General features: G+C 34.7%; 1 protein-coding gene across 7 annotated transcripts in view; it reads left to right on the top strand.

The window, feature by feature from the left end:
* Positions 1-12,001, top strand: part of DGKI (diacylglycerol kinase iota) — a 429,721-nt gene that overhangs the window by 277,991 nt on the left and 139,729 nt on the right. For all 7 annotated transcript variants that reach the window (XR_011504777.1, XM_070514279.1, XM_070514275.1 and 4 more), the window contains one exon: positions 11,143-11,342. Coding sequence is in view for 6 of the 7 variants with exons in the window: in XM_070514279.1 (XP_070370380.1) it covers positions 11,143-11,342 (200 nt within the window). In the remaining variant the exon portion in view is untranslated. The remainder of the gene's footprint in view (positions 1-11,142; positions 11,343-12,001) is intronic.

The raw sequence follows: 12,001 nt of genomic DNA, 5'->3' as shown, positions 1-12,001 counted from the left end.
AATAAAATTCCATCTCTAGAAAGAAATTATGTACGTTTGTACAATCAATTATGTACTGCTAAACAACAAAAAATGAAAATAAGGACAAGTTGTTTATCTTTATCATTACCTTTTATGTCTTTTTTTTGAAGTGTCTGTGGATTTTGCGTATTTTAATGGACTGTTTATGTTTTATTGTTGAATTGAGGAAGTTATTTACATATTCTGAACCCAAGTCTTTTGACAGATATATTTAGTGTAAATATATTCTCAGTCTATTCTTATCTTTTTCCTTTCTTAATGTTTCTTTTGATGAAGTTTAAACATTTTTACAAATTCTGATTTTATGAAGTAGGCTTATTTTGTGTTAGAGCTTTTTTTGTCCTTAAGAAACTTTGTGTACTCCAAGAAAGGTTGGAAGATATCCTCCTTTGTTTTCTTCTTGGAGATTTATAGTTTTAGCTATTATGTGATTCAGCTCAGATTAGTTTATATGTATTGTGTAAAGTAGATATCAAGATTCATTTTTAAAAAAACATTTATTGAGTTATTTTCCAGCACTATTTGTTGACTAGACTTACCTTATCTATAGAATTACTTTGGTGCCTTTGCCCTTCAATTGTAGGTGGGTCTCTTTCTGGACTCTGTTCTGTCCCTTTGATTTATTTGTTTATCCTTATTCCAGTACCACACTGTTCTGCTTACTGTAGCTTTACAGGAAGGCTTCAGTCTGGTACTATGAATCGTTTCACTTTATTCTTAGAGTCTTCTGATTATTCTGTATTTTTTGTACTTGTATATAAATTTTAGAATCAGTTTGACTATGTCTCCAAAAAAACTGTTGAGATTTTAATTGGGATTGATTTGAATCTGTAGATAAATTTAGACAGAATTGGCATATTAACAGTACGGAGTGTCCCAATCTGTAAACATGTTATATTTCTCCATTTAGTCAGATGTTCTTTAATTTCTCTCAGCAACGTTTTGTAGTTTCAGGCCAAGTTTGAGGTTCTTGTACTCCCTTTGTTCAGTTCATTCCTAAGTAGTTTATGTTTTTGATGCTATTTTAAGTAGTAATGTTTTAAATTTCACATTTATGGTTGCTAATATATAGAAATGTACCTGGTGTGTATATGTGTCTGCACACGCACACGTACACATATATTTATTGACTTTGTATTGCAACTTAGGTAAATCCACTTATTAGTTCTAGTGGTTTTTTAATAGATTTCTTAGGTTTTTCTATATGCTCAGTCATGTTTTCTGTGAATAAGGACAGTCTTACTATTTCCTTACACGCCTTTTACTCCTTTATTGAGCTGGCAAGGGTGTTCAGTAATATGTTGAATAAAAGTGGTAAGAATGAACACGCTTGCTTTGTTCCTGATTCTAGGGGGAAGCATTTCATATTTCCTCATAAAATATGCTGTTTAGTTGTATTTTTTTAAATAAATGCCTTTTGTGTAATTAAGGAATTTTGATTCTATTCCTAGTTTTCTGAGAGTTTTTATAACAAATAAGTGGTGTATTGTATCAATGCTTTTTTGTATCTGTGGGAGTGACATGATTTTCTCATTATAAATTCCATTCATTTTGGGGGGGGAGGTTATACTAATCGTGCATCTCTGGGAGAAGCTCCTCTTGATGTATTATCTTTTTTTATATTGCTGAATTCAATTTACTAATATTTTGTTGATCATTTTATGACTATGATTATGGAAGATATTGGCCTACAACTTTATTTTCTTGTAGTATTTTTATTGGGCTTTGATATAAGATTGTGCTGGCCCCATAATTGGGATAGAAAATGATATTCTGCTCTGTCTTCTTGAAGAATTTGTGTAATATTTGTATTTTTTTCTTAAATATTTTATAGAATTTCCTAATGAACCATCTGGCCTTGAGATTTCTTTGAAGCAAGAATAGATAGAAAATTATTCATATTTTCTATTTCTTCCTGAGTCAATTTTATTACGTTCAACTTTTCAAGGAATTTGTCCATTTCATCTAAATTGTTGAGTCTATTGACATAAAGTTGTTCACAGTGTTCTATTGTCCTTTAAATGTCTGTAGGACCCTCTCCCCCATTCCTGATACAAGTAATTTGTTACAAATCTTTTTCTCATAATTTCTTGTTTCTTCCTTACTTTGTGCTATTTCCGTATATTTCACTTTTACATACATATAAATCCCACATTTCAATGTTCTTCATTTCCTCCTGTTGATCCAAGTTTCCGTCTGGTATCGTTTTGCTTGAGTTTGAGGGATGTCCTTTAGCATTTCTTGTAGTGCAGGCCTTCTGGAAATAAAGAACTTCAAATTTTATTTTTCTGAAAATGCCTTTACTTTCCTCTCATTTTTTCAACTGTATTTTTATGAATGTAGAACTCTGGATTGACGAGTTTATTAACTTGTTTCAGCACTTTAAATGTGTTATTTCATTTTCTGCTGGCCTCCATATTGTATGATGAAAAGTCAGGTATAATTTGTATCATTATTCCTTTATATACAGTGTGTCTTTTTTTGGTTTGTATTTGAGATTTTGTCTGTATCTTTAGTTTTAAGATTTTCTCTGTGTGGTTGTATTACTTTCCTGCTGCTGCTATAAATAAATTACCACAAACAGTGGCTTAAGCCCACACAAATTTGTCATCTCACAGTTCTGGAGATCTGAAGTCAAAAATGGGTTGGTAGGGCTGTGTTCTTTCTGGAGACTCTGCGGAAGAACACGCTTCCTTGTCTTTTCCAGCTTCTAGAGGCTGCCTACATTCCTTGGCTCATGGCCTCCTATCTCTCTGACTTCTGCTTCTGTCCTCACTTCATCGTTTCTGATGCTGACTCTCTTGGCTCCCTCCTTCCATTATAAAGATGCTTGTGATCACATTGACCTCCACGTAAACCCAGAATAATCTCCCTCTCTCAACATCCTTAATCTAATCACACCAGAAAAGGCCTTCTTGCCATGTGAGATTTTCATAGTTTCTGGGAATTAGAACACGGGCATCTTTTTGGTGATTGTGGATGTTATTCTAGCTTCCGTAGTGCTTTGCTTTGTAATTAGCTTCACTGATCTTCTTGGACCTGAAGCTTGTTGGGGTTCTTTTTTCAATGAATTTGGAATATTTTCATCCATGTTTTTTCTGCTCCATCCTCCCTAGCTTCTTCTGGCGTTGGATTACATGTATTTTAGATTGTTGCTACTGTCTCACAGCTCATGGAAAAAAATAAAACATTTTTGTCTCTGTTTTTCAGATTAAGTAATTTCTATCAACCTGTTTTAATGTTCACTGAAACTTTTCTCTGCAGTGTCCAGTTTGCTCTTAAATCCATACAATGATCATTTTAATTTTTTTCTTCATTAAAGGATCACATTTTCTTCTTTGCATGTCTGGTACAATTGATTATATGGTGAGTGGATGATATGTTATATAGAGTCTGGATTTTGTTTTATTGTGACCTCATATGTATTTTTGTATTATTACATTCTATTCAGTTCTTCTCTTCTTGCTTCACAAAATACAAAAATGAGTGTAATATAAGGGACTAATGCTACTAGCATTGTGCTAAAAAAAAAATCAATAGCGTATGTTTCTGCCCAGGTGTATAGAAATCTGTTTTATCCCATTACTACAGGATCTATTGTTGATTATATGATTATACTATGCTGACTCTCTCACGATTTGACTGATTTCAGAGGAGCGATTGTCTATGGAACTAGCTTTAAAGCGTGGAGGTGAATTTTTCCAAACTACACCATTGTGTCCCCCTCCTTTTTTTTTCAACTGTCTTCTACTTCATTGTATACATTGGCTGTGCATTAGTCCCGTGGCTAATATAGTCAAGGTAAAAAAGAGGACTCTTAGTGAGATTTGGTGGAATTTGAGAGCATGAAGTTATAGGTACAACCTAGAATCATAAAATGCTAGTATCAAACAGACTGTAGCAGCATACTGAAATCTCATCACTTTACATATACGGAAACTGAATTTCTGGAATTATTTTTGCTACAAATAGTTACTCATATGGACAATAATTAAGGAAATAATAACATTACTACTGCTGATAGTATTTAGACCCCCGACAGCGTGTATTGTGGTAGGACTTTAAAACACAGCCATGTCCAGAAATCTTAATACTTGATAAAATGAAAAAAGCAATAAAACTTAATGATATTGCTTCATGACAATAAAACAGCTTGCAAACACTTGTATAGAAAAATATAGGTTGGATGATAATGGTGCCACTGCAAATTGTGTAAGTAAAGTTTCTCACCAAATGACTAGGGTAGTGTATCGGAGAAAAAAAATCATGTGAGATAGTTCAATTGATGGTATTTAATACAGAAGACTAGTTATGGATGTAGAGGAAAAACTGAAAAGAGGGCAACAACCCTTAGATAGCAATCCATAGATTAGCAACTGCAGAAATTCTCAACCACCTCCAGGGCTGGAGGGACAAAGGGAGAAGATGGTGTCATTAGCACTCAGGAGCTAGGGCCGCTTGATGGTGGTGGAACCTTGGAGAGGTGGCCATTGACGGGCTATGCAGTGAGGGTCATCAGGCGGGAGCTAGAACTCTGGAGAGTGGAATCAAGCCATGGGAGTTGGAGCCACTGCTGGGGCTGCCCATCTGAGCTGGGACCATAGAGACAGAGGTGATCTGGAGAGAGTGCTTTCCAGTGAGATATGAAAGCACAGACATGAATCAGCCACTGTCAGAGACACTGCTTGAAAAGAGAGAGACAAGGAGAAATATTTTTCTCTCCTCTCTTTCTGCTGGCTAATTTTTATATCTATATTTTTGTTTCTTGTTCCTGGGCCTTTAATACATCTGAGTTTATACTTGTATATGATGTGAGGTAGAGTACTCATTTTATTTTTCTCTATAAAGTAGTATTCCTAACACCATTTACTAAATTACCCATTATTTCTTCCATAATTTATAATACCACATCAACATAGTCCATATCCTCACTCATATGGATCTATTCTGTTCTCTAGTCCCTTCCCTTGGCCTTTATATCTTGTCTTATGCAAACACCGCTGTTTGGATTACTGTATCTTTGAATGTTATATGTCTTAATATTTAATAAAGGTAGTCTATTGCTCTTATTTCTTCCAAAATATTCTCAGCCATTTGTGGACTTTCATTCTTTAAAATTAATTATAGAATCAGTTTGACAAGATTCCTCAAAATAGTATTTCTGATATTCAATTGGAGTTACATTGACTTTGTATATTCATTTGGAGGAAATTAGTATCAATAGAGTATTAAGTTGTCCCTTCTGTGAATATGGCATGGCTCTCCGTTTATTTAGGTCTTGCCTTATGTCTTCAATAGAGTTTTAAAATTTTCTGTGTAAAAGTTTTATGCATTGCTTCATTGTTTTTGTTGACATTATAAATGTCATCCTATTTTCTATTATTTTTTATTTAGTTATTGCTAGAGTAGGGGAACGCTATTGATTTTTTTATGTTGATAGTGTATCCAGCCATCTTTCTTATTAGTTTTAATTCTTGGCCTATGAATTGTTTGGTAATTTCTATGAATCAGCTGCTAACAGTGGAAATGTTAGCAGGTTTGCTTTTTTTCTTCCAAGATTTTTTTCTCTAATTTTATTTCCTTGACTTATTGTGTTGTTCAAGATATCCAATATTATTTTGAAAACTTTCCTAGCTAGTGAAAAACTTTGTCCTGTGAAAGGAGTTCTTCTAGAGTTTCTTTACTCTGAATAATATTGTCTCTATGTGTTTTGGTAGATGACATTTATTAAAGAAGTTACTTTCTATTTCTAGTTTTCTAACAACTTTTATCTTAAAGGCACTGAACTTATTTTTTCTGTGTCTTTTGAGATAACAATATGGTTTTTCTCATTTAAGCCATAAAGTGGTAAAATTACAATGATTTATTTTCTGATATTGAACTATCATGAATTCTTGCAGAAAACCATTATAGATCACAATTTAGTTTATATGTAACAGACTAGCAGAAGCAATTTTTGTTTTTATGATTTTGGTATGTATGATTATAAACATAATTTAGGCTAAAATTTTGTTATACTGCCCTTATCTGGTTTTATCATCTCAGAAGACGTAGCATCGTATTATCTAAAGCAACCTGTATTAAATGGACGCTGTCTTTTTAAAAATTTGGGTAGGATTGCTCGTACAACATAGGTCTGCTTGGCACATTTGGGAATGGGGGGTAGGATGAGATATATTTTTGATAACTCTTTCAATTTTTTAAATTGACTTTATCCAATTTCTGTGTTTATTACACCAAATTTTGCAAATTACATGTTTTTTCCTCCCAGAAGTTTCTCTTTCTTACCTAGGCTTTCCACTTTATTGACATATAGGCCTTCGTAACACTCTTATATGATTTTCAAAACTATTATATTTTTAGCTATCCTCTTTTGCTTATTTTATTTTTAAAAATAGATTGTCAATTTAAAAAATTGAAAGAGCTAGCAAAAATATATCTCATCCTACCCCCCATTCCCAGATGTGCCAAGCAGACCGATGTTGTACGAGCAGTCCTACCCAAATTTTTAAAACGACAGCGTCCATTTAATACAGGTTGCTTTAGATAATACTATGCTACGTCTTCTGAGATGATAAAACCAGATAAGGGCAGTATAAGAAAACAAAATTTTAGCCTAAATTATGTTTATAATCATACATACCAAAATCATAAAAACAAAAATTGCTTCTGCTAGTCTGTTACATATAAACTAAATTGTGATCTGTAATGGTTTTCTGCAAGAATTCATGATAGTTCAATATCAGAAAATAAATCATTGTCTGTTTTTCTATTTTTTTGTTGTTTAGCCCTACAAGGCTACTTTGTTAGTCATAAAAAAATAACCCAGGTTTTAGTATTGTTGATTGTCTCCATTGTTTATGGTCCACGTCACTGATGTCTGCCTTGGGCATTTCGTTGCAGGACTGAGCCTGGGAGTCAGGGGCTGGAAGCAGTGATGGGAAAGGAGGGAGAGGAGGATGTGCCCTTACTTCTCTTCTCCTCCCCCAACCCAGGATTGTCCATCCTTTCCATCTGAAGCAAGTAGAATAAGGCCTTGAGTAGTAAGAAGGGAGGGTAAGACTTGAAGATGGAGAGGAGTATTCTGGGGAGGACTATTGTGTGGAAAGATAGAAAGTCTCAAGCCATTCATGTGGAGGGAAGGAAAGTTGTTATGGGCCGAGGGCAGTAAATGGCAATGGATGTGCTTAGCTCAGGGCAATGGATGCATTTTCCTCTCAATCATATGCTACCAGAAAGGCAGTATTTGAAGTTTTCACAACAGTAATATGTACTAGGTTGAACAGATAATTGACTGTCTGACGTTAATAAACCAATGTATTATTATCAGTAAATGATTCATTCTAGCAAATCATGGGGATGCTTGTGGCTGTTAGGACCTGTGCCTTAAGAAGATAAGTCTAGACTGATCTAAGTGTTGAAAAGTAACTATTTCCAATAAATATTTAAAAATTATCTTTACTCTAACGTGTTCCAAAAACAGTAATGGAACTGTCTTTATCCTGAAAAGCTAATTCCAGTAGATCCTCTTGAGCCTGTTGGGTGATCTTGGATGGATTCTGATATGCAAGTGGGACTGTCATTGACAGCTGTTCACCTCTATACGTTTGTGGTATTCGCTGCTGTTCTATTGTGGAGGCTGAGAAGACAGCTTAAACGTGCTCTGCATTCCTTTGTATGCCTTCTGATCCCAAGAGGTTGAAAAATATTTAGGCAGTTTTCAGTCCTGTTAAACTCAGAGGAATAAGTTCTTACCTGGCAGGTTCCGCATTTTTATTTGTCAGTGGGCCTAGTCAAGACTGGGAAGAAAAGAAGAAAATGGGATTTCTTCTAGTGTTTGAGGGGATACAGTTTTGTCAGGTAAATATTGGGCTAAGAAGTCCTCAAAGGCAAGGGAAATATATTGAAAAGTTCTAGAGATGAGATAGTGGCTCAAATCCATAGATTAACTTAAATAGATCCGTTAAGTACAGCCCGAAAAACTTTCAGCTGAATAACAGAGGATCAAGTGATAGGTCAAAAAGAATTTTTGTAAATTCTCACTGCATTCTCTTCGGCTTTCTTGCTCTCCCACTAATTGAATAAAATTTATGTAAAGCACACAATAGAAGACTTTTTAACATTGAAGGTGTTCAATAATAAGTTATTTACTTTTCAGTTTTTATTCTATTTTCTTTCTCTCTTTTCTGTCCCTTGGTGTTCCTTCTCTCCTCGCATTTATAGATAATCAGGTTTCTGTTGTTCAAATTAATACAAGTGCAAAAATAATTCAAAACATCAGATAAATACAAATATCTGGCAACCAAATAAGTGGAAGTTGACTTCCAAAATCTCAGTTAACAAGATTTTTTTCCCATTTGTAGTGATGAGACATATGGAAACAAGCTGATAGTATATATTTTTTCTTCTTTTTATGTAAATCTTTTAGATTTTGGACTAGAGTTAGTATTTGCTTCCTTTTTTAAGTTTAATTCATTATAAATTAACTGATACTCAAAATGCATTATAATATATCCTTATTGAAAAACTATTTAACAGTATCTATAAAGTTAAGTATATGTCTAAACTTATGGCATAGCCATTCTACTCATTGTAGGGACCCAAGAAAGTATGTATCCACCAAGAGATACACACCAGACAGTTAACATCAATAATAGTCCAAAACAGGAAACAATCAAATGTTTGCCAGCAGAAGGTAGATAAATATACTTTGCTATATATTACTCAAAAGTAACAATGAGCAAAAGATGTCAGACACAAAGGGGTACATATTGTATGATTTATTTTACATGAAATCCAAGTCTAAACGAATTGAATCTCTGGTGATAGAAGTCAGAATAGTGGTTTCCAACTGGTTGGTGGGAGGAGGTTAAATAGATTGTGAAGGGAAACATTTTGGTTGCTGTAAATTGCCTAAAAGCCTGATCGGAATCAAGATTCACATATGTGTATAAAAATACTCATCAAGCTATAGAATATAATTTGTGTGCTCTATGCATGCTGTAACCAAACATATATTGTATTATTTTCATTTATCCCTAAAGGGGTAAATAGTACCAAATGTGTGTGTGTATATATGTTTTTGTTTTTTACACTAAGGTGGGGAAGTTAGGCTAGTTTGTTGCAGACTTTTAGCGTTGGATTAGCTTTTCATTTCATGGCAACTGCAGTGAACTGAACTCTTATTGTGTTTGATTTTGATCCTCAAACTACTTTACTTTTCAGAATGTTTTCAATTGAGTAATATTATTTTGCATTTCATTGATCTTATACAGAGTAGAAGTAGCTTTAGGAGGTTTCAGGTAAAAAAGAAAAGCTTGCCCAAGTTTAAAAATTAACCAAGGATAGGGTGCATATTTAAATATAATATATATCACTGTATATTTATTATATATTACATATTTATATTTAAGTAATATATGTTATATTTACATATATATTTATATTTATTATAATGTGTATTTATATTTAAACATAAGTATAGAAGCTATCTTAAACTTTGTGCTTTATCTCTTTTATATTTTTTTTTCTAACTTACATTGTTTATTTAATGGAGATAACACAAAGAACAACTTTTTTTTTCTTTTTTTTTTTTATTGAGTTAATGATAGGTTACAATCTTGTGAAATTTCAGTTGTACATTAATGTTTGTCATTCGTGTTGTAGGTGCACCACTTCATCCTTTGTGCCCACCCCCCACCCCACCTTTCCCCTGGTATCCACTAAACTGTTCTTAGTCCATAATTTTAAATTCCTCATATGAGTGGAGTCATACACAGATTATCTTTCTCTCGCTGGCTTATTTCACTTAACATAATTCTCTCAAGGTCCATCCATGTTATTTCAAATGGAAGGATTTTGTTCTGTTTTGCAGCTGAGTAGTATTCCATTGTATATATGTACCACATCTTCTTTATCCATTCGTCTGTTGATGGGCACTTAGGTTGCTTCCACGTCTTGGCTATTGTAAATAATGCTGCAATGAACATTGGGGTGCATAGGACTTTTGGGATTGCTGACTTCAAGCTCTCTGGATAAATACCCAGTAGTGGGATGGCTGGATCGTATGGTAGTTCTATTTTTAATTTTTTGAGGAATCTCCATACTGTTTTCCATAGTGGCTACACCAGTTTGCATTCCCACCAGCAGTGTATGAGGGTTCCTTTTTCTCTGCAACCTCTCTAACATTTGTTACTATTAGTTTTAGATATTTTTGTCATTCTAACGGGTGTAAGGTGATATCTTAGTGTAGTTTTGATTTGCATTTCCCTGATGATCAGCAATGATGAGCATCTTTTCATGTGCCTATTGGCCATCAGTATATCTTCTTTGGAGAAATGTCTGTTCATGTCTCCAGCCCATTTTCTGATTGAGTTGTTTGATATTTTGTTGTTGAGTTGCGAGAGTTCTTTATATATTATGGATATTAAGCCTTTGTCAGATATATGACTTGCAAATATTTTTTCCCAGTTAGTGGGTTGTTTTTTTGTTTCAATCCTTGCCTTGAAGAAGCTCTTTAGTCTGATGAAGTCCCATTTATTTATTCTTTCTATTGTTTCCCTTCTCTGAGAAGCCATGGTGTCCGAAAATATCCTTTTAATACTGATGTCAAAGAGTGTACTGCCTACGTTTTCTTCCAGAAGCCTTATGGTTTCAGGTCTCACCTTTAGGTCTTTGATCCATTTTGAGTTTATTTTGGTGAATGGTGAAAAAGAATGGTCAATTTTCATTCTTTTACATGTGGCTTTCCAGTTTTCCCAGCACCATTTGTTGAAAAGACTTTCTTTTCTCCATTGTATGCCCTCAGCTCCTTTGTCAAAGATAAGTTGTCCATCGATGTGTGGTTTTATTTACAAAGAACAACTTTTGTATTAAACTAACATGATTAAATTAAGACTGAAAATACATAAAAGCGAAAAGTGGCCATCAATAAGAATTTATGGTTACACTCATCAAAAGTTTAGAAATTTTAGTTTGTTTGTATTAATGATTTATCTAAGCTTTCTCGTGTTACTCATGGCTAACAACTTTCAATATGTTTACCAAAGACCTTTTGGTTATATATCCTGAGTAGCTCTTAAGAACTAACTACTTGCTTCCTTTCGACTCTTGTTTTTACAGGCAGCCCTGCAAGTTGGAGGCCATGGAGAAAGGCTGCACCAATGTCGGGAGGTCATGCTGCTAACTTACAAATCCATCCCCATGCAAGTGGATGGGGAGCCCTGTAGGTTGGCCCCAGCCATGATTCGGATCTCCTTGAGGAATCAGGCCAACATGGTACAGAAGAGCAAGAGGAGAACATCCATGCCTTTACTCAATGAGTGAGTCTGCCCCTTGCCTACCTTTGTGAACAGGAAGACCCTGGAGAGAACGCCGAGCATGTGCATGGTCTGGGGGCCTCACTGCATTGAGAAAGGAACAAAGTCCACAACACTCAGCAGTTCGTTGGCCTCTCTCACAATTTTTCTTCATGTTTGTTACACAGTGACCACACCCTTATTTTAGAAATCATTATTGTATGCTAGAGAGAGAATTCTTCTTCGCTGACCACTAGAGTATATATTTCCTGGGACCAGCGGAAAATCATTGAGTGTTTCTAGGGTCATACAATGCATCCAGATAAATGTGTTCTTTGTTTTCTTTTGTTTTAAGAAGGCATGCTGTTGGCCTTTCTTTGCCCAGGTTACTTGGAGAGTGTTGGTTTCTCTAATAGCAGGAGGTTGGCAGGGCTGGATTTTGAAACTTGCCTCTCTGCACGTTGCATCCCCTTCTGCCTATTAGTGAATTGTCCCTTTCCTGAAGCCCATTTTGGGGTCCTGTGTACTCTGGTGCTTCAGCTCAGTTTGCCATTCTGGGTGGCATCCTATTGTCTAGATTTAACTTGACCCACAACTCAATGCGGAAACAAAATGTATCACTCCTGGACCCTTTCCTTAGGAATTTTGATAAACTGATTTGAGAAAAGGTGATAATGACTAGA

This window comes from Equus asinus, chromosome 1 (assembly GCF_041296235.1).
Source record: "Equus asinus isolate D_3611 breed Donkey chromosome 1, EquAss-T2T_v2, whole genome shotgun sequence".
Lineage (NCBI taxonomy): Eukaryota > Metazoa > Chordata > Mammalia > Perissodactyla > Equidae > Equus > Equus asinus.
The sequence above is the reverse complement of the archived record's forward strand: the minus strand, read 5'-3'. Positions and strand labels throughout refer to the sequence as shown.